Source organism: Podarcis pityusensis, assembly GCF_964106645.2.
Source record: "Podarcis pityusensis genome assembly, chromosome: 17".
In the NCBI taxonomy this organism is placed as follows: Eukaryota; Metazoa; Chordata; class Lepidosauria; order Squamata; family Lacertidae; genus Podarcis; species Podarcis pityusensis.
The window spans coordinates 10,485,657-10,508,372 of NC_138042.1; the positions used below are offsets into that span (position 1 = coordinate 10,485,657).

At 46.0% G+C, this 22,716-nt stretch overlaps 1 protein-coding gene across 4 annotated transcripts; it reads right to left on the reverse strand.

The window, feature by feature from the left end:
• Positions 1 to 1,657: 1,657 nt before the first annotated feature.
• On the reverse strand, positions 1,658 to 21,486 carry ILVBL (ilvB acetolactate synthase like). 4 transcript variants are annotated; one of them, XM_080988152.1, is made up of 16 exons: positions 21,383 to 21,486; positions 15,056 to 15,216; positions 13,983 to 14,184; positions 13,773 to 13,900; positions 13,403 to 13,541; positions 12,357 to 12,468; positions 11,860 to 11,959; positions 11,129 to 11,226; positions 10,658 to 10,794; positions 10,025 to 10,159; positions 9,713 to 9,827; positions 9,426 to 9,595; positions 7,819 to 7,889; positions 6,632 to 6,703; positions 5,355 to 5,460; positions 1,658 to 2,912 (listed from the first exon to the last, which is right to left on the reverse strand). In XM_080988152.1, the coding sequence occupies exons 2-16, from the start codon at positions 15,191 to 15,193 to the stop codon at positions 2,734 to 2,736; spliced, it is 1,902 nt and encodes a 633-aa protein (XP_080844278.1). In that variant the 5' UTR covers positions 15,194 to 15,216; positions 21,383 to 21,486; the 3' UTR covers positions 1,658 to 2,733. The 4 variants fall into 4 exon arrangements, with proteins under 4 accessions (XP_080844278.1, XP_080844277.1, XP_080844279.1 ...); XM_080988151.1 differs by lacking the exon at positions 21,383 to 21,486 and adding an exon at positions 20,883 to 21,275; XM_080988153.1 differs by lacking the exon at positions 21,383 to 21,486 and adding an exon at positions 17,679 to 19,659.
• Positions 21,487 to 22,716: the final 1,230 nt, after the last annotated feature.

The window sequence follows — 22,716 nt, forward strand, 5'->3', positions numbered from 1 at the left end:
GAAACCCCAGCATCATATTTTCATATTGATTCCATTGATTTGGAAGAGCACTAAGCAAGTTACAGGACTCAATTCCCCTGCAACTAATTTATTGGCGGGAAGAATCTCAGGGTTGTTATAGGTTGTTCTTGCTCTCTCCTTAACCCAGTAAGAGGACCGATTTGGAATTAAATTCTACTGAGTTTGACATGGCTTGCTTCTGAGTAAGCATACACAAGATCATTGCTGTAAGACAAATCCTTTATAATAATAATTAATAATAATAATAATAATACTTTTTTATTTATATCCTGCCCATCTCTGGGCAGCTTCCTACAAAATATTAAAATACAATAGTCTATTAAACATTAAAAGCTTCCCTAAAACAGGGCTGCCTTCAGATGTCTTCTAAAAATCTGGAAGTTGTTTGGCTCTTTGACATCTGATGGGAGGGAGTTCCACAGGGCAGGTGCCACTACTGAGAAGGCCCTCTGCCTGGTTCCCTGTAACTTTGCTTCTCGCAGTGAGGGAACCGCCAGAAGGCCCTTGGCACTGGACCTCAGTGTTCGGGCAAAACGATGGGGGTGGAGACACTCCTTCAGGTATACTGGACCGAGGCCATTTTAGGGCTTTAAAGGTCAGCACCAACACTTTGAATTGTGCTTGGAAACGTACTGGGAGCCAATGTAGGTCTTTCAAGACCAGTGATATGTGGTCTCGGCGGCCGCTCCCAGTCCCCAGTCTAGCTGCCGCATTCTGGATTAGTTGTAGTTTCCAGGTCACCTTCAAAGGTAGCCCCACATAGAGCGCATTGCAGTAGTCCAAGCGAGAGATAACTAGAGCATGAATCACTCTGGCGAGACAGTCTGCGGGCAGGTAGGGTCTCAGCCAGCGTTCCAGATGGAGCTGATAAACAGCTGCCCTGGACAGAGAATTGACCTGCACCTCCATGGACAGCTGGGGGTCCAAAATGACTCCCAGGCTGTGCACTAGGTCCTTTAGGGGCACAATTACCCCATTCAGGACAAGGGAGTCCTCCACACCTGCCCGCCTCCTGTCCCCCCAAAACAGTACTTCTGTCTTGTCAGGATTCAACCTCAATCTGTTAGCCACCATCCATCCTCCAACCGCCTCCAGACACTCACACAGGACCTTCACCGCCTTCACTGGTTCTGATTTGAAAGAGAGGTAGAGCTGGGTATCATCTGCATACTGATGAACACCCAGCCCAAACTCCCTGATGATCTCTCCCAGGGGCTGCATGTAGATGTTGCATGGGGGAGAGAACAGAACCCTGAAGCACCCCACAAGTGAGAGATCAGGGGCCTGAACACTCATCCCCCACACCACTTTCTGAACACTGCCCAGGAGGAAGGAGTGGAACCACTGTATAACAGTGCCCCCAGCCCCTCTACACGGTCCAGAAGGATGTTATGGTCGATGGTGTCAAAAGCCGCTGAGAGATCCAGCAGAACTAGGAAACAGCTCTCACATTTGTCCCTAGCCCACCAGAGATCATTGACCAGTGCGACCAAGGCAGTTTCAGTCCTTTCCCAAGGACATGCAGGCATCAGGCCTGCCACATGTTCCAGAGAGATGGTGAGCACTTGTGAATTCACTGATGGAAGAACAGCTCCCTAGCGTTGATGCAAAGCTGGAACAGACAACACTCCAAAGGTAGCAAGAATTATTTCCCTTTATTGTATGCACTGCAAAATGCTGCATTGTAGCTTCTGCAGGGGCAGAGGCAAATATAGCAGTCCACAAAGTATTACTGGACACTCACTCATGTGTTGCCTGCTGCCCCCTCCCCTGAGAATGTTTGCCAAAGTGGCAGGGAAAATTAGACTTAAATAGATTTGGGGGTACAGTCTAAGAGAAAATTGACCACAGGACTAACACAGCCCTGTAACAGAACATGAGCAACTGCTGAGGCATTAAAGTAGTTGTGAGGATGGGACTAGGATTACAGGCCTATACGGCCCTAGGGAATGTAAGGTTGGGACTTAGAAACCTGTATTATCAGCTGAATTAGCATGGCTAGATGGTCACATGCACCAAAGATGCATGAGCAAAAGGACTCTTCTGAGGTCCAAGGTGGAAATAGAGGTCCTCATCTGTGGTGGGGTAGGGGGACGGCAGAAAGGTATAGTTTCTGTTTCAGACCAAATAGTATAGATTCACTTTTGCACTTCCTTTGGGAATGGTAAGTATCTACCGGTGTTGAAAAAGGGTGCACCGATTAATAAATGTGATATGATTGGATTGTTAAATGGAAAACTTAATAAAAATTATTTTAAAAAGAAAAGAAAAAGGGTGCACCTAAATCCTCAGATGAAGGAATGGCAAACTAGAGAGGCGTGTGTTCTTTCGTCCCAACTATGGTTATTAATGTATTAGCTGCGTCAATTAGTGAAGCCAACCTGTTAGACATAATAACCAAAAGGAACAAGTCAAAGTGATTCACGAAGAACTGCTTTGCTGCTCCCAATTCAGACAACAGCCATGGTGTGATGGGTGGAGGTGGAACACGAGCTAGTGCTTCAGCAGCAAAACAAGAGTTGAAAAGTGGAGGAAACCAGCTATCTGAAGAACTACCCCAAGGAAGCCCAATGAGGGAGGGCATGAGACCTCAGGACTGCCAAGGCCCCATCCCTTTACTTGAGATCAATTCAGATGAACCATATCTTCCATGCAAAGCAGTCACTTTGCTGTCCAGCCAAATCCCACATACTTGTATCTCCAAGCTAACCCCTACACAGCTATGGAGCCTTCACGGAAGTCTGTTTTCCCAATGAGGACGTTGAGAAGGACAGGGTGCCCTTGCCTGCATTCAGACTGTGCTGTCCTGATAAGTTCCTCCGTTTGATCCTCATTCTCGCGGTTGAGCAGGAAGCCTTTCCCTCCTAAGCCTTTTGCCACCACATGGTAATCTGCAAAGAAAAGCAGCACATGAGCAAGGAGGAAAAACATACGGAAGGGAAGGTGGACTTTCTTCCTAAAATGAAAGGGGCTGGAGTTCAAGGCTGCTGCTGCTGATGCCCCTAGAAACCCTTCTGGATTTACCCTTCAACAAGGAGTATGCAAAAGCTCCCTTCTACTTTTTATATTCCAGAGCATGTGACAGAACACTTCTAAGGTCAGGCAATGGTTCACTCAAATTAATAAGCTAAGTTACCTACCCTGAGCTTCATGGGCTTGTGGCAGCTGACCTCCTTGCCTGCTCCTTCAGTTGGACTCAAAATTCCTGAATGCTAACAAAATGTGTGTCTCCTTTTCTTATCTCTTATCCTTACAGAAAATATAAATTAGGCCTGTGATATTTTCCACTGGTTTTCTAAAGGATTTCGCTTTTCATACATCCCCCTTTTTATTGTAGTAACTGTGTTATGCAGGCTAGCAAATGCGTATTACAGGTGTAGTTTGCAAATCATGCGGGTAAAAAAAGTAAAGGCCAAGGACCCCTGGACGGTTAAGTCCAGTCGAATTCGACTATGGGATGCAGTGCTTATCTTCGCTTTCAGGCCAAGGGAGCCAGCGTTTGACCACAGACAGCTTTTCCAGGTCATGTGGCCAGCATAACTAAACCACAACGCGACACCGTGATGGAAGCCAGTGCACATGGAAATGCCATTTACCTTCCCGCCGCAGTATACAGTGGTGCCTCGCAAGACGAAAAGAATCCGTTCTGTGAGTCTCTTCGTCTAGCGGTATTTTCGTCTTGCGAAGCAAGCCCATTGACGGATTAGCGGATTAGCGCTATTAGCAGCTTTTAGCGGCTTAGAAAAAGGGGGGGGGAAAGGGAAAAAAACCCGCAGGAACTCGCAAGACATTTTCATCTTGCGAAGCAAGCCCATAGGAGATTCGTTTTGCGAAGCACCTCCAAAACGGAAAACTCTTTTGTCTAGCGAGTTTTCCGTCTTGCGAGGCATTCGTCTTGCGGGGCACCACTGTACCTATTTATCAACTTGAACTGGTATGCTTTCGAACTGCTAGGTTGGCAAGAGCTGGAGCAAAGCAACGGGAGCTCACCCATCACGGGCATTCAAACTTTACCACCGAGACTCGTGGTTTAGACTACAGCACCACCCGCATCCCAATAAATCATTAAAATCATGCTGGACACAGATGAAGCAGCTAAGCCAGAAATCAGTAAAATTACTTGTGAGTAAATTTAATGAGTTTTATATTAAAAGGCTAACTGTTGATGTGGATGTCTCCAAATTCAGCTTCTGGGAAAGGGATATACCAAGTTAAAACTAATGCATGTGTCAATACTTTCTACTTGTCCAAATACTCAATGGTTCAAATATGCATATATTTGGACCAATGCATGCATTCTGACTTTCAGTACAGTATAGGAATAAAGTTCGTCTAGAGGTTAACTATTTATTTATGGCATTTTATATAAAATGTTCTCTGGGCGGCTCACACACAGAAATGGAAAATACAGTATTAAAAAAATAATCGATTTGCAGCATAAGAATTGTTGACAGATGAATCCAGTTATGCTGACATTTGAAGGGGATGTCTTCATAGACATCTCATATGCCATTGTAAACAATCAATGATGGGTTCTGTCTAGCTTGCACAGCAAAGAGGTTTAGGAACAGATATGTTTGATTAATATTCCCCCTGTATGATTGATCTTTTACCATAAGGATGCAACTGTGCAAATTTACTCACAAGTAACCCTAATGACAACCCTAATGTAGGCTATGAGAAAGTGTATCACATGGATGATTTGCAAACTAATTTACACTTGCAATATGCAGCTGTTCGGCAGAAAAGCACATACATGCCCTTTAAGTACCATGAACCACATTATACTGTGTTCTGTTCAAATGAGCCATGTTTGCCACTTGTTTGGCGGAGCTTAAACCCAGTTTTGTACCTGCAGCAAAAACCCAGGGTGCCCAGCAGTGAGCAGACAGTCCCTATAATGTCACAAATACCAACCCTCCCTGCTGATGCAATTTTGCAATTCTTTTCATGGCGCTTAAAAAAACCAACCCAATGACATGATGAAGTTTAACACAGTGCTTTAATAATAACTTTTGAAAAGGGAGATAGTGGGGGCGGCCTGTGGATCTGAGGTGCAAGTGTGAAAGTCCAATTGGATTATGATCCGTTTAAATTCCAATTGGGTGTGCTCACAAGAGTGGAGCAATTGCATCTCTCTGACACAGAGCATGAGGGGGAATTGCCCTAGAAGCAGAATTTGCTCTGTCCCAGAGGCCAGGCAAGACACTATCTTCCTGACCCTGCTTAAAAGAACAGCCAAGCCAAGCTTCTTTGCTTCAACTTTGCCAAAATCCACTTATGAATTTGTGTATAGGATGCCATATCCGGCACTAATAAGGCTGTTAACTCACCTATATAATCCAGGCCGCAGGCTACATTGCTGCCAAGCAGGGGAACTTGCTCCCGGGAAATCTGGCTCCAGCAAGCATCGTTCCCCACCAGGGCGATGACAGGTGTCTGACAGAGCAGAACAAAATGTTATAGAACTAAACAGGAATTAAGAAAGGGTACTCACAGTCTTCTACCCTACCTTTTTATATATTAGGATGCACAGTGACAAAAGGACAGTAAGAAATTATGGATGAGGTCATTATCCAGAGCTCCTACTGTGAGAGAAGGAAGAGAGACTATACTGCAATCTTGGATGTCTGAACTAAGCCCTCTCCACCTGTTGCCCAAATATGTAAAGAGAGGGAATTCTCTGTCATGTGGCTCACGGGCCCAATTCAGCCTGTTATCCTCATCTCTCCACACTACCTAAAACAGGAGAGCTGAGAAGGATGAAGAAACAGAAGCAAGAGGAAAGGAAGACCTGTCTATCTATCCTATTCCTGAGACATATTGGGGGTGGGGTGGGGGGACAGAAGAGGAAAAATATATCTGCCAGCAAGCAAGGAGGCAGTCACTTATCACTCAGTCTTGCTCCAGCAGCCCCCCAGACAGGTTTTAGGAAATGCACAGGTAAACCTCTCCTGTGACTTGGGAGGGGGAAGTTGGGTAGAAAATGTGCCTGGTTGGATTTGCTGGCAGGCTACGATAGGTAACGGAAGAAGACGCTTTGACTCTACTATTTCCTCTCAAAGCAGCTCACCCCCAAAACTGACTGCCAGACAAAATCTAGTTAAACAAGGTGATTCTTTTTTTCCTTTTCTTTTCTTTTAGGAAGAGAGAGAAGGCATGTTTGTGCAGGGCAATACCAGTGAATTGGCTTTTTAAAAAGTAAGTCCCAAGATATCTTAAAAACAGATAACATAAAAATTACATACATCAAATATATTTAACATGAAATCCTTCTGAAAATCTTTTGCAGTTAAATATTACAGTTATTTACTCAGTTCATATCTCTTTCTATACTAGCAGATTTTTAAAATATACACAGATATAATACATAATATAAATAAATTCTCCTTGCAGTGCTGTAGTGAAATACCATTATCCTCAGGAAGAACATTAGCCACATTTTATTAATACGTTTTCTCGGATAAACAAGGTGATTCTGACCAGTGAAGTGATCTCTTGGCAAAGCTGCCAGCAGCCACAGCTTTCCAACCCTGACCATCTCCAGCTGCTTTCAATAACCCCACCCACAGATGGAGAGAGAACACAAATTGGGCAGAGCTAGGGTTACCTTGTGTCGCACAAAGGTGTCAAATTCCATGATGCTGAACCCAAGGGAGCCATCTCCGTATATGATCCAAACCTGCCAAGAATTTTTTTATTAAAGAGTGAGTGAGGGTCGATGCAGCAGCCAGTGAGGTGAAATGCAACATCACATGTTCTTATCACCCTACTGATTTTCCTACAAGTAAGAAACCATCACTGAGAAGGAGGGCTTATCGATTAGAACCCTCCAAATGAAGCATGGGAAGTCCTTTTAAAAAACTTAAAATTTGGCAGAATATTTGGGTTATTTGATATGTATATGTATAATTTGGAATATTTAATGTGATTTGATTGGATTGTTAATGTGGAAAATTTAATAAAAATGATTTTTTTAAAAAACAGAAGGAGGGCTTATCAATCTGAAGGAGGGTCATATAAGCAAAAATTATTAATTATTGTTATTTACTACATCTGCATACCACCCTTCAACTGAAGACCTTAGGGCAGCTCACAACATAAAAATACAAAATGAGAACACAAAATACATAATAAAACAAAAGCAAACCAAAACCCCCTTCCACAAACACATTTTAAAAGACCACATTTAAAAGGCTTGGTTACAGAGAAATGTTTTCACCTGGCGCCTAAATATATGCAATGAAGGCGCCAGGCGAGCCCCCCTGGGGAGAGCATTCCGCAAATGGGGTGCCACAGCAGAAAGGCCCATTCTTGTGTTGCCACCCTCTGGACCTCTTGAGGAGGCACACACTGAAGGGCCTCAGATGATGATCACAGGATCCGTATCGGTTTATATGAGAGGCAGTCCTTGAGGGCTGGCTGATAGGACAACCGCATTTCCCCAAGTTGGAGGAGGGGCTGGCACACAGCACAGTCACTAGCTGCCTGTGTCGTGTGACCTGGCCTGCCCCCCTCCCCTGAACCACTGTGATTTGGGCTCCCCTTGTTCTCCCCAGTTCCTCTCTTCCCAGGCACACCTTTCAATTAAAAACAACAACAACCCGAATTTAAAAACACACAAATAAAAAAGCAGTTAAAACAATTTAAATCGATTGGGGCAGTAATAAAAGGAACAAAACCCACTATGCAATAACCCAATGGGGACTCCGGCAATCAGCCCAATGACCTCTTTGGGGCAACAGGAGTTGTTTAACCACAGCTTCTATCCTTGGCTTCCCAATACTGTGCACTAACCTCTGAGTCTGGCCTGCAGAGCTTGGCTCCCAGCGCGAAGCCGCCACCAACCCCTAAGGTCCCAAAGGCTCCTGGAACGAGCAGAAGCAGAAGAACAGTGATTGAAGGAAGCCAGTAGGTTGCCTTGCTATCCCAGCAGCCCACAGTCTGACCCGTTCCTGCATTGATACCCTCTAGCTTTTTCAAAAGCAGACTTTGTTGGTTCGTTTTTTATTATATGGTTGTTGTTAAACTTTGCTGGGATTAGTCACCTTGGGCATCTCAGACATGAGACAGAAAGGCTGAATGTTAATATTTTCTTTTCTTTTTTTTTTAATAGGAAAAATGAAGAAGAACAATCTTGTGGAAAATGGACAAAGACAATGCGAAAAGTCAAAGAGGACACAAAAAAAGCCAGAAGAAGGAAGGAGGGAAGTCAGCTCAGGAGAGCAAGAACAAATGTGAAATATAATGTATGTGTATGTACACTATGTAACTAAAAATTCAATAAAGATCATCTGGAGAGAAAAAAAGAATGTTAATATTTTCATAAAACAAACAGAAGGAGCTGTGTGCCAAGAAAAGAAACACAAAATCCAAGCAGTCCTGATGATAAGAACCTGCTCCAGCTTTTTTTTTAAGCTGGAACAGAACTCTTAAAGGAGTTAAGCAGAACTCTTAAAGGCATTTTAGGTCAATGCAGAACAATTCTTGAAGTTAGGAAACTCCTTCTGGTATTTTCCTCAATTCTAATTTCTGGAGGAAATTGCTCTTTCCAAAACCTTTTTAAAATTATGTTCTCCAGATGGTGCCTTCCACCATGGTTAATACAGTGGTGCCTCGCAAGACGAAAAGAATCCGTTCCGCGAGTCTCTTCGTCTTGCGGGTTTTTTCGTCTTGCGAAGCAAGCCCATTAGCGGTTTAGCGGATTAGCGCTACAGTATTAGCGGCTTAGCGGGCTTAGCGGATCAGCTGATAAGCGGCTTAGCGATCAGCTGTTAAGCGGCTTAACGATCAGCTGATAAGCGGCTTAGCGATCAGCTGTTAAGCGGCTTAACGATCAGCTGATAAGCGGCTTAACGATCAGCTGATAAGCGGCTTAGCGATCAGCTGTTAAGCGGCTTAGCCGATCAGCTGATAAGCGGTTTAGCGGCTTGGGGAAAAGGGGGGGGGGAGGAAAAAAACCCCGCAGGAACTCGCAAGACATTTTCGTCTTGCGAAGCAAGCACATAGGAAATTCGTTTTGCGAAGCACCTCCAAAACGGAAAACCCTTTCGTCTAGCGGGTTTTCCATCTTGCGAGGTATTCGTCTTGCGGGGCACCACTGTACAGGAAAGCAAAGCAGTGCAGCCTTCCTTAGACGTATCCATCCCACAGCCTCTATGAAGATGGGCTGGAGTGTCTATTCCACAAGGCTCATTTCTATGGAATTGTGAAATTGGATGTGTGTTTAGCAAAACGACAGGTATCTGCTCAAAGGAAGGAGACATTTTTGCTGCTTCATATTGTAGCAGAACAGCAGTTCAGAAGCTGTATAACACAAGTAGATACCAGAATCAGCAGAATCAAACACCCCCCCCCCCCCAGAATACATTACACTTCCCAACATCTTGCTAATGTCGTGTTACCTGGATCCAACCAGGTCAGTGGCCCCCTGGGCTTTACAATGTAGGCGGCACTTGCAACAAAGTCACCCCCGTCAGCAATCAACAAGCTGTCTTCAGGAAGCAAACTATCCAAATGGTGCAGCAGCTTCAGTGGGTTGAGGTGCTGCTCTGTCGGTTTTTCTGCCTTCTCCCTGGGGAGGAACATGGCCCACAGACTAATTCAAGACACGCCCAAAGCCAGCATTACTCTCTGAATATCAGTTATACAAGGACGAGAAAAAGGAACAGCGCACATATGTGTTTCTCACCTGTTTGCCTTCTCCTTTATGCGATCCACCTCCTTCAGGCCTGTTATCCAGTCCTGGGGACACGAATAGCCCTTCAACGCTTGGCACAAGGACACCAGGAAGCAGGCAGCATCCCCTGTAGGAAAGGAGTTGCAGGAGGCCTGAAAAGCGCAAGGCTCTGACCAGGAAGGGATGTACAATACAGCCAATGTATCCCCTTCCTCAGGGTCACTGACTTCACCAAGCCACGCCACGAAGCACATCCTCTCTCCCTCCAGCAATAGGGCCACCCCCTCACAACCCCCATATTGCAGACCCTGGCAGGCCCCTCACCCTGAATGGCCACGGTGGGTTTCCACAACACATGTGCGTTCTTCAGCAGCTGCTCCCGGTTCCTGTTGACAGCAATGATTTTGCTGCGTTTACTTAGGATCCCCCCGAATGACAGGCGAAAATCACAGACTGTGCCTAGAGAGCGGAACAGAAATTATGGGAATGAGACAAACTGCTTGCTTGCTGAGAGCCAGTGTGCTGTAGTGGTTAAGAGCGGTAGTCTCCTAATCTGGGGAACCGGGTTCGCGTCTCCGCTCCTCCACATGCAGCTGCTGGGTGACCTTGGGCCAGTCACACGTCCTTGAAGTCTCTCAGCCCCACTCACCTCACAGAGTGTTTGTTGTGGGGGAGGAAGGGAAAGGAGAATGTTAGCCACTTTGAGACTCCTTAAAGGGAGTGAAAGGCGGGATATCAAATCCAAACTCTTCTTCTTCTTCTTCTTCTTCTGCTTGCTTGCTTGCTTGCTATCTACCTACCTACCTATCTATCTATTTACCGCCCTTCATCACAAGATCTTAGGGTTGTTCACCTATAACTAAAGACACCCATCACACACCCAAATAGGCCACCTACTTCTAGGCAGCCCCCCTTTAGCAACAGGTTAGCACTGGCAACTACAATGAGCACATCTACCTGCTAGAATGACCACATCTGCCTCCTTGAGTGCGTCCCGCCGGTTTTGACGGATGTGCAGTGGGCTATTTTTCCCCAGCATGCCGCGAGCCATGCCTCCAAGAAAACACGGGATCCCCAGTTCTTCTAAGGTATCTCTGAAAGGATAGGAGAATCTCACTGCAGAGACTTCAGCAACAATGTTCCATTATCGGCCAGCAACAGCACAGCTTTATCCGGCTGTGGCCCATAGCCTCAGTGCCCTCCAGAGCCCCAGCTTTACCCATTACACCAGACTCCTGCCCAACCCCAACCCCAGTTCTCACATCCTTACTGGTTTGGCTACCCCATCCCAGACTACTTCACCTAAGAAACAATGGCACTCCTCAGCTTTAGGGGTAGCCTCGCTAATGGCCGATACTGATTAGTGTGCCACAGACAAATGTAAATGGGATCTGAGGGGAGCCAAAATTGCAAGGTACCACCCCTCACCTGAGTATCTTTACTGGTGTTGGTGGTAGGGTCACCTGACTACCAAGGATGATGACTGGCTTCTTAGCTCGGCTGATGAGCTCCACACACTGTTGCACCTGCACAGAGGCATGCCCAGGTGAGGGTCAGTCTGAGAAAAATGACCAAGTTTTCAAAGCAACAACACAGCTATTACTGGGGGCGGGGGGAGGAGAGAGAATAGCTTCAAAAGAGGAAAACAGCAGCTCCTCATTGGGGTGGGGTGGGGGGGACGGTGACTGTGAAAAGGCAGTAAATCTAGGACCTTACAGGTAAGAGGATGAAAGCTACATCATTCAGTCTCAGTTTGCCCCCCTTTCCAGAGGAATAGTGAGTTGCCCTCTTTACAGAAGACAGTAAAGGCCAGAGGAAGTCAGAAGATATAGGAAGTCATGAAACACAATAGGGATACATCTAAATTTGCAGTTCAGTATAACAGGGACAGTACAGATATAGCAGCAATTAAAATATATAAATTAGATCTTACTCACTAAAATATAACCTGAAGTTGTCATTTAAAACCTTAATCATGATGATATCAAAGCTTGTTCCCTATGTTTTATGGCAATCACAGAGAATTTGGCCATAAAAGGAAGGTAATATTTGTCTGAAATGTAGGACTTAATTATAATTGAGAAGTAAGATGCTCCCAGCTCCACACATTAACTTTGCTAGCTGCGTTCAGTTGGAGCTGGGACTCTATGGATTCTCACCTGTCCCCTTGAAGCCTTTGGCAAGTTCACTGGCAGAGGTGAAAGGTCCTGCATCTCCCATGCCCCGGCAAAGAGGTTCCCTATGTAACTGCGCAGATACCTGAGTGACAACAAAAAGAATGTGGTCTTGAAGGCCAAGATCTTGCCATGGTAGTGATGATGAGGAGGCTGTAGCCTATACCACAGAAGGCAAGGTGTCAGTTTGCTACCCAAAATATGAGCACCAACCAGCTACCAAGAAGCTCAAGGTCTTCATGGTGGCAATCTGTCAAATACAGCAGAAGAGCAAGAGAAATCTTCCTCCCCGATATAGAGGACCAGATTGAAGAATTGGGGCATCTTGTAATTAAGGAGCAGGTGAATCAGTTTAAAAAGAGGGGGGAGGGTAAGAGAGAGACCTATAAAATTCTCCAGGGCTCCATCACTAGACCCTCCACAGAACCGCTCACCAGTTAATACCTTTACTGATATGGGAGGGTGGAAGGCAGCTCACTCACCAGTTAACAATCTTTCCCAAAAGGCTTTTAGAAGTGAAGTTCTTGAAAATCTCTCTCTCTACTAGATGATAGGGATACAGGATATCCAAGGGGAACTCTACAAACACAGGCCCTACAAGACAAACAGGAAGTTCCATAACCACCTCACTCTGTAAAGAAAATCCCTGTTCCAAGGAACTGTCCAACGAAAAATCTAGTTAGAAGCATGCACCAAGACCAACCCACTTGCTCACTCATGGACCTTGCAACCTTTTTTGGCACAAAACCACGAAAATCTTGAGCTCTACCTCCCATGTGGCAGCACCCAATTAGAAGGATCTCCCATATCAGAAGTGTCAGCCCTGGATTCCTGTATCCACCATTCCTCATCCATCAAAAAGTAAGTGACCTACCATGCTCAGAAGAGAGCCACAGTGATTCTCTAAAGTCAGCCTCAGAAACCTTTGAAACTCAGACATAAGGCTGCCGAAGCTGATAGTGGCCCATCAGTGAGCACCAAAGGGTCAAAATTGGCTTCATGTGAGGAGACAGGTTAACAAGTTCTACAAGTCCAGCATCAGAGTCAGGTGGGCAGGTAAGAGCCAATAAGATACTCAAAGAATAAGCTGTTATTCCCACACTCCCAGCCCTGAGATCTTGCACATGGGCATTAGGACGCTGGGCAGATGCCTTCAGGGGGTGAGGCTGGAAGAGATGTCTCCGTGACAAAATACTGTTCTACTGTGGTGAAAGTATTTTGTTCCACAGTGTAGGCAAATAGCCTACTGGGTGTTGAGAAAATTCAGAGAGAACTTTTTGCTCTTCCATTCACAGTAAAAAATACTGTAAATAGTAAAAAAAGAAAGAAAAGCCTGACATTTTTTACTCAAACCTAATCAACCTTTCAAGGCTTATTGGACAATAAAAGAAAGACATCTATAGCCCACACTGAGCCCTTGAACTTTTATTACTTCCTTGGCTTAAGTACAAAAACAGCCACAACCTAACAGCCACAATCCTCTGTGGGTGGAAGATACTTGTTGCAAGCCAACGGCATGGCAGCATACCTGGAGTGTCACACTGGGCAATGGCAATGGCCTTTCGCAGCACAGGGGCAATCTCTCGGACAGACGTCACGGAAGCACAGAATTTGCAGAGTGGTTTAAAGAGGGACAACTGATCAATGTCTTGGAGAGCTCCTCTGCCCTGGGGATGGAGAAAGGAGAAAGCTCGTTCACAATCCCACACAGCTGCAGCTCAATTGCCCTCAAAAATACACATGCAGAAAAATTGCCTGCTAAGCTGCTGCTGGGGAGAGTCGGTGTCAGTGAACACAGAAAGGCCAAAGTCCTACTTAAATCAAACAGGAGCAGCATCAAGTTCTAGCTACTCTGTCATTGTCCTTTGATTCTAGGGCCATCGGACTGAGCAGCCTACCTTCTGCAGCCTGGCTGCTGACCCTCCAATCAACAACACGGGAGACTCTGCCATCTGGGCATTTTTCATAGCTGTCACAGTGTTAGTCACTCCTGGTCCTGCTGTCGTTACAGCAACTCCCACTGTTCCTGCAACAGAAAAATGCAGAGGCAAGTGTCACTTTGTGCTCCTCCCTCTTCAGCAAGCAACAAACGGGGAGAAATGTGGTACCTGATAGCCTGGCCACTGCATCTGCTGCAAATACAGTCGTTGCCTCATGCCTCGTGTCCACAACACGAATGCCCAGCTTCTCGCAAGCCACCAAAATGGGAGAGATATGTCCACCCGGCAGCGTGAACACAAAGCGCACACCATGAGCTTTCAGAACTTCTGCCACAGTTTCTCCGCCATGCCGAGTGCTCTTGGTGTCCACCTGGAACAGACAAGTCTGTCTTTTGGTCCTGGCTTCCCATGAACAATGCAATAAAAGGTCAGGGGCTTAAAAACAAGGATGATGCTAGGCCCTCAGCTCCCGGTACCCAGTCCTACTGAAACTGCTTCTGATGCATAAATATTTAGCATTCGGTGTCCACAACCAATGAATTCTTCTCCCAGAAACAATACTCTTTTCAAGATAGCTGAGGTGCTCAAATGCAAAATCCACTCTCATCCTAAGTTTTGTGCACAAGAAACTGCTTGATGCAGAGTCAGACCGCTAGTCCAGGATTTTTGATGGGTTTTTGCCTCAATCCTCCCTGAAAATGCCAGGGTTTGAACCTGCGACTTTTTTCCATGCAAAGCTCTACTGGTTAACTACAGTCCTTCCTCTACTACTTATTACTGTGCCTTTGATACAGAGCCAATGGGACTGAGGCGCAGGAAAGCAAAGGGCATCGACAGGACTAACTGTTGTTTAACATCCGGATGTCTGGTGAAAGACACCTGCTGCGAACGTTTCACCACCAAGATCATCTGAACAGAAATCGATTAATACTGGGCCCCAAAAGCAATACAGTATACATCCCTGCAAGGAGAGGGTGGGAGACATAATTCCATTTTGGACCTAAGCTGTTCATACCCTGCCTACTCTCTCTTAAAGCCTTTGGCTCCCCTATAACGGAGATGGAGACCCTGTAGCCCTTCAAATGTTGTTGGACTCCAACCCCCACCAGCCCCAGCCAGCACGGTGAATATTGAAGGATGGAATTTGTAATCCAGCAGCATCCAGAGGGTTGTGGGTTTCCCATCACTGCCCTACGGATAAAGAAGCCACATCTAAAGGCAGTCACTGATTTATGTTTTACCTGATGCCACAGCTGATAGATGAGCCCCAGTTTGTGAGCTACCCCAAGAAGAGTCACTGTAAGGCTTCCCAGCAGCACCAACAGCCATGTCGAGGAGCCTTCTAGGGCCGAGGTGGCAGCAGGCACGTCAGGATTCATTTGTGTCAGCTACAGATGAACTCCTGTCCCAAAAGGAAGACAAAACACAGAGGTACCATTCTGTAACTTGATTGCCTCAGCTGCACGCCAGCAATGCTGTAGCAGTTCTATTCTGTAACACAAATACTTAGCTTATTTCTAGTTTTCTTGAGGTGACAGACAAGGGATTTTTTTTATTTAAAAAATGCAGGGCAAATTCTCTCAAACTGTGATTCAGTTTTATCTAACATACATAGTTATGCACCAAGAATTTGTAGAAGTTCAGTCTCTGGCAAGGCAGCAGAGACGGATGAAGGAAATGGCCTAGGCCAGGAGGCAGCGGCTTAGTGTCCACAGGTAGGAAAGAAAAAGAAAGCCAGGTGTTGTTGTTTTTAATAAAAATGAAAATTGGAAGAGAAAATATAGAAAGCCAGGAGCTTCAGAGATAAGAGAAACACGTTCACATGTTGCTTTGAATAACCTACCCAATCTTTGACCGCAGCCATCAGTTCTGTAACTTTGCAGCATGATTAGTGTGCAGGGAGCTTCCTTGCTATCTAGCCAAAGCCCAGAAACGAGATGTGTACTTCTATTTACTGATGTCTTACTGGGCACTAGACCTGGACAATTTTTCAACATATCGTTCAAAACTGGTTATGAAGTCCACAGCACAATATGAGTTTCATAAAATGTTGTCCGTCAAGCATCACGATTTTGAGAAAACTGTGTAGCCGGCTAGTATGTACTTCTTAGGGCTTCCGCTGCCTCCTGCAGGAGCAGTGAGAGACTGACACACAAGAGCAGGCATAGCCGAAGTCACTACGATTCTTTTGATTGTGCAACTGCCTCTACAAACACAAGTGACGATTATGAAAAAAGCTGGGAAAGCAGCAGCCAGCCAGCTTATCAGCCCTTATACTTCTTTTGATTTTGCAGAAAGCCCCGGTTCAGCAGTCTAGTAGCTGGTGGAACAAGTTGGTAGGTGCTGGTCTGGCCTGGCTCAGGGCTTCTTGCTGGGAGCCCTATTTCCCCTTCCTTACCGCCATGAAAAAAGAAACAGGTTGTTTTCTTCAGAGTAAGAACAAAAAACGTTGCCCTGTTTTTAAACTCTTTTTCTTTACTCCCATCTCCTCTTCTGCCTGTGCTTGTGTGCACATGCGAGAAGCCTTTCTTTAACCTCTCTGATGCCTTTACTACCCTTTACTACCTACGGGACCGCCTCTCCTGGTATGCCCCACAGAGAAACTTACGGTCTTCAAATAAAAACATCTTGAAGGTCCCAGGCCACAGAGAAGTTAGGCTGGCCTCAACTAGAGCCAGGGCTTTTTCGGCTGTGGCTCCGATCTGGTGGAACACTCTGTCACAAGAGACCAGGGCCCTGCGGGACTTGACATCTTTCCACAGGGCCTGCAAGACAGAGCTGTTCCACCAGGCCTTTGGCCAGGGCACAGCCTGACTCCCTCCCTCGGCAATCTTCGCGGAGCTCTGGCCCAATGGTTGCCAGTGGCCTGAATTAATTAATTTTATAATGAATGATTTTAGAGTGTTGTTTATGCTATACTTTTATACTGCTTTATTGTTGTTAGCCACCCTGAGCCCGGCTTCGGCTGGGGAGGGCGGGATATAAATAAAATTTATTATTATTATTATTATCTGAGGGTGGAACAGGGAGCACTATTCCCCTTTTAAAATAAGAGCAAAAAAACCAAGTTGCCCTGTTGGCTCTGTTTATTCCCATCTCCCCTTCCTCCTTTCCTTTGATAAAAAGGGAGAGATTGGTAAGATAGGGGCTTTGGGGGGGCCCTTCTGTGTCACAATATGAGGAAATGAAGGGGGGGAGATTTAACTGTTGCTGCTTTATGATTAAATGGGAGATTGGGTGGTTGTTGTAAGGTGAGAATGATGGGGAGTGTGAGTGCTTGTCATTAAGCAGAGCTAGCAAATGCGTGTCAAGTCAGAAATAAGCCTTGCTGAATTCAACAGGGCTGACTCCCAAGAAGGCAGAAGTTTAGGGTTTTTTCCTGTTTGCATCTCAAAACATTTATTTAGAAGCTAACATTGCAGTTGACACCTGCATTTTCCTTCCACCTTGTAGTACTGTGCAAAGGTGAGAAGTAGCAGTAGCTAAACACGCTGTTGAGATTGAATGAAGGAATTTGCTTTGAGGTACTGACTACGAGTAGGGGAACTTGGCCTTGGCCAAAGGCAAAAAAATATAAATATATCCACTCTAAATATCACAAAAACCATTTAACACTACAGTAGCTCAGGTGGGGCAACAGGGGACCAGTCAACATCAGGTAAACTGCAGACTCTACAAGACAAGAGCCATTTTAACATTGCTGTAAATCTTGCAGGTTACTTTATTTGACCCTGCTGCCAGTACAAATATAGAAGTGATTACTTTAAAGGCTGTGCACAGGAACATGTCTGGGAGGCACTCTTATTCATCCCATGATCTACTGCCAAACATTGCTCAAAGCAGCCACACCAGGACGAACTTTACCTTCCAGGAATTCCAAGCCAGCACCAACCTCCAGTACTAACATGACTAACTTTCTCCTTGGTGCCCCATTTGGCACAGCATGTAGCAGTGTCTTCACCTCCAATGATGTTACCTTTGGATGTAACTTCCACAGCTTTATCCATCAAAGCTTTGGTTCCTTTGGAAAACTTGTCCCACTCAAAGACACTGACTGGCTCGTTCCACACAATCAGCTTGGCCCTGCCCACAGCTTCCACCAACAGCTTAATGCTTTCAGAACCACAATCCAAACCCATCCATCCATCAGGGACCCCAGAGTCCACAGTGGCTTCTCCAGTGTTAGCATTCTCATAAAATTTACCTGCAGTGATGAGGTCAACAGGCAAAGTGATGCGTACACAATTATTCTCTGCTTTTGCCATCAGGTCCTTGACTATTTTTTATCCTTCCTCATCATACAAAGAGTTGCCAATTTTCATGTTTTTGAGCACTTTAAGGAAGGTAAAAGCCATCCCACAATAGATAACCATCTCATTGACTTGATCCAGCACGTTTTTGAACAGCTGAATCTTATTCTGAACTTTAGTGCCTCCCAGGATTGTTGAGAAGGGCTGCTCTGGGTTCTCTGGAGCTTTTGCAAAATACTCCAGTTTTTTCTTCATCAGGAAACCAGCAGCTTTGTGAGGCAGATTGACACTGTGAGCTCTGTGTGCAGTTTCAAATGCATCACAGATATAAACATCTCCAAGTTTAGAAAGCAACACTCTGAAAGCATCCACCTTTGCAGAATTGGCCTTGATCTTGTTCTTGAAGCGTCCTTTCCCTTTCCCTTGCCTTCCTCTTCCATGTGGAATCGGAAGTTTTCCAGAAGAAAGACTGAGCCAGTTGCTCAAGCAGCTTCCACATCTATACCCACACACTCATTCAGGAATGTGACATCCCTGCTTAGCAAAGCTCTGAGCTCTGCTGCTACTGGTTTCAGGGAGTATTTGTCAGGCATAGGAACCCCACCAGGCCGACCCAGGTGGCTCATCAGCACCACAGACTTGGCTCCATCGTCCAAGCAATGCTTAATGCTTAGGACAGCTGCCTTGATTCTTTGGTTGCTGGTTATTTTGTTGTCCTTCATTGGAACGCTGAAGTCAACCCGCATGACCACAAGCTTGCCCTTCACATCCACTTCACATCTGGACAGAGTAAGCTTGGTGGAGACAGACATTTCACAGCAGGAGCAAATGGACTGCAACCTCTTCCTTGTTCACCGGCAGCAAGAGCAGAAGTAAGTTTAGTTGAACTGAGTGGGGCTTACTCATGCATAGAATTGGAGCTGGCCCTCTGAGTGGGGAAGGAGATGCGCTTGACACTAGCAAATTACATAAACTACTCATAAATTAGTAGAAAACAGATTAAATTCCTAATCATATGCAAGTTTAATTAATATTTTTACTAAATCTACTACTTTTGTAAATTTGCCCCCAAAACTGCATAGAATATTAATATATTCTCCAGAAATATTTAATGGTTTATTTGAAGCATGCTAGCATTGAGTTAATTTTCATGTAATTATATGCTTCAAGTTTAGAATCCCTCCCCCCCGCCCCAGTATTTTCCCAGATTATTTGTGTTCACTATGACTCATTACTGTATTTTGGATTGTCCTGGACCTGAATACCACCATTTGGTATCCAAGCCCCAAACCAAAGCCCTGTTTGGATGCATTTTGGCTTGCCTGCTGATGAAAGTGATGATTTCATCAGTGTGTGATGATTCAGACCCGCGACTTGGTAACAGTTGCCAAGACATTACCATGTTCACCTCTACGTAGCTCCATCTTATTTCAGATATCGTGATATATCAGTATATCTCAATGTTTAGCTGATGATATATTGTGATATTGAAAACCAGATATCGCCCAGCCCTACTGGGCATGCCTACACCTTTGCTATAAATGAAAATTATAAGTCATTGCTGATAGACAGCATCCACTCCACCATCCCCTTCCTTGATCCTTCCTCCCCACCTGTTGAGCAGCAGGTTTATCCCATCCCATTCTCACTCCATCACTACATATGTACACTGCTGCTCAACTGTGGAACTGTGCTGGAAGAAACCAGAAATAATGAAATCCCAGCACCAGATATATTAAATATTGTTGGTGCCAAAAATTCGTGATTCAGTTTCTAAAGAATAAGGCAAAGAAAAGAACTAGGAGGATCTTACCAGAAGGTGAAGCAACATAACCAAATCAATTGTATCTGTAATCTTTCTCTATGTAATCTATGATTATCTGTAATCATAATGGTGAGTCCAGAGTACACTCAGGGAACTTTCTCCCTGAAGGGACCTGGAACAAATCCTAGCGGCAATACTCAATCATTGCTTAATGTGGTTTAACCTTGGAACTAATTTAAACTAGTATCTTTCCAAACAGAGTCTTACTTCAATCTCAATATACGCCCACAGACCTGCTTTCCAAGTACACCTTTGCACCCTAAAAAAAGCTTTGGGCAACCCAAATTCTGCACTCCACTTACCACGAGAAAGTCCCCTATGAGCTGTCTCAGCATCAGCTACAGCCCATAGCTTCATTTTAGCACAACACACTAAATGGATTAATGAAACCCCTGTCTAATACATATGACTAAGGAAATGGCATTTCCTGTCCTTCTAGTCCCCATTTATAGATTTTTATTAATATACAAATATTAACCTTTTATCTCACTTTCTTTCCCTGGAGAGGAAGATCATCCTTTCCCTCCCTACCCCAAACCCCCCACCTCCACCATCTTTGTCTCCAATCCACCTTTACTCTTCCTCTTAACGTGCAAAGAGGAAGGCACGTTTGGCAAACCCTCATCGTGATCAACTTCCACCCGGATACCTATGTCCCCACTATGGAAGGACGTGTGGCTCCAGAATTGGCCTCTACAGTCATTTACGGACTCACTATTGAGACCGTGTTCACGGAAGACAATCTTACCCAGCTAAGAGTGATCGCCAAAGAAGAAGGTGGTGGGTAGGCGGGGCTGAGAGGGGCGACGACTGCTCGATCCCACCCCCGCCCCCCGTCGCACGAGCTCACCTGCCCAGCAAGCTTCCCTGCGGCTCCTGAGCGGTCAGGATTCGAACCCGGGTCCTAGCCCAGCTCTCTAACCACTGCGCTGCACCACCGCTTCCCATCCCTGGCCGCCGCAAAAGTTTGCCAAAGCGACCCCCCAAACTTACAAAACCAGAGCGAAACGTCACCGCCACCGTCGAGAAGCCAGGAGAGAGTAGCGCCAGGATGGAAGAGGGAGAGGCAAGGCAGGCAGGCAGGCAGGCAGGCTGGAAGCGGCCCCGCCTCCGCCGTCGGGCCCTCCTTCCGCCAGGGAAGGGCTGCTCTCTGCAGGCGACGGGACGGGGTGGCTCCGGCAAATTTTGCCTCAGGGCCAGGGCGGGGCACTGGGGCAGAGGCCGCATTCACACGAACACGTAACACGCAACCCGCTTCAGTCGCCCCTCGGGCCGGTGAAGGCCGCCGGAGAGGGAGGGGGAAGAAGAGGGCTCTGTGCGCGCGCATGCCCCCACCCCTCCTCACGGGCTCGAGGCCTTGCTTCTAGGAAGCAGAAAACGGGCTGGCTCCTCCCCACAGACACGGGACTGCGCGTGCAGACGAGCGCTCCCCCCCCAAAAAATTCCCCCACTCCCTTCCCCCCCACACACATACAGGCCCCGCCGGCTGTTACCTAGCAACCCGCGCCGTGTCACTGGGGGCGCGACGGCGTGACGTCACGCAGCGAGCGAAAGATTCCTCGAGAGGGCAGCGGGTGGCGAAAGCCGCCAGGTTGCTTGTCCCAAGTCGCGACTCGTAGCAAAACGCCGTCTGGTAATCCACGGAGGTTGAAAGGGAGGGAAATAGAGTAATGTTTGGGTAGAGATCTTCCGGGTTCGCATTTTTTTAATTCCCTCTGAAGAAGTGAGATGTATTTGTATTATATATATTTATATGAGCTTCTTTATTGCTTAACTGGTTGCACAAGCATTTACTATTATATTCAAGTTATTGTATATTTCTTCATCTTTTTTTTTAAAAAAAACAATTTTTCATTAAGAACATCCAATTAATATCAAAGCAAACCATAATTCAAGAAAAAAACCCCAAATTACAATCCAAATTATTAATTATTAAATTTCAAATGGACTTTCCATATTCTAGACCTCTGAAGAATCATCTCACATAATTATATTTCTGCCTCCTTGTTGATCTCATAATTTCCACATTCCGATCTTAAACTCTCAAAGTCCCCAGTCCCTGGCTAATCAATTCTCAATCATGTATCCTTTCATCTGACAAGCACAGCTTTGTGTGTGTGTGTGTGTGTGTGTGTGTGTGTGTGTGTTCCCTTGTCTGTTTGCTAGCACAGCTTTTCTTTTACTGTTATCTTCCAGTCTGGGCTGTTGTCCAAGTCTGCCGTTTGAAGTTTTATGATGCCTAATTCCAGAGTTGTTATTATGCATACTGTTTGCAAATATACCGTATTTTTCACTCTATAGGACGCACCGGACCATAGGACGTATCGGACCATAGGAGGGGGAGAACAGGGGGGAAAGAATTCTCCCCCTCTCTGCTCAGCGCCCCTTCAGCGAAGTGGCAGGAGAAACAAAGCCCTTCCATTTCTCCTCCCGCTTCATAGAAGCGCAGCTCTCCCTCTCTGCTGAAGCCAGGAGAGTCTTGCTCTCCCGGCTTCAGCAAAAGGAACCCGAAGCCTTTGGAGCGCAGCGCGAGGTCCCGCTGCGCTCCAAAGGCTTCAGGGATAGCCACCACTGTAAAATCCGGCGTATAAGACGACTTTTTAACCCGGGAAAAGAGGTTAAAAAGTCGGGGGTCGTCTTATACTCCGGGTATCCGCTCCCTGCTGCAGTACCTGGTGGCTCGGAAGCAGCAGAGGCGACGGCAGGGTCCGCTCCACTCCAGGTGGCTTTCTCCCAGCGCAGAGCCCCCCCCCCTCCGCTGCTCCCGGCGCAGAGCTGCCCAGCATATTAGGCAACTGGGCTTATAAGATGAACCCCCAAATTGCAG

Bases quoted from the DNA above. Each gene is read 5' to 3' on its own strand.
- ILVBL (XM_080988152.1), bottom strand. From the start codon at position 15,193: ATGAATCCTGACGTGCCTGCTGCCACCTCGGCCCTAGAAGGCTCCTCG. The intron at 9,828-10,024 runs GTGAGGGGCCTG...CCTTTCCTACAG, and splicing joins ACCCACCGTGGCCATTCAGG to GGGATGCTGCCTGCTTCCTG. The intron at 6,704-7,818 runs GTTAGTGCACAG...AATTCTTGGCAG, and splicing joins TCTGCAGGCCAGACTCAGAG to GTTTGGATCATATACGGAGA.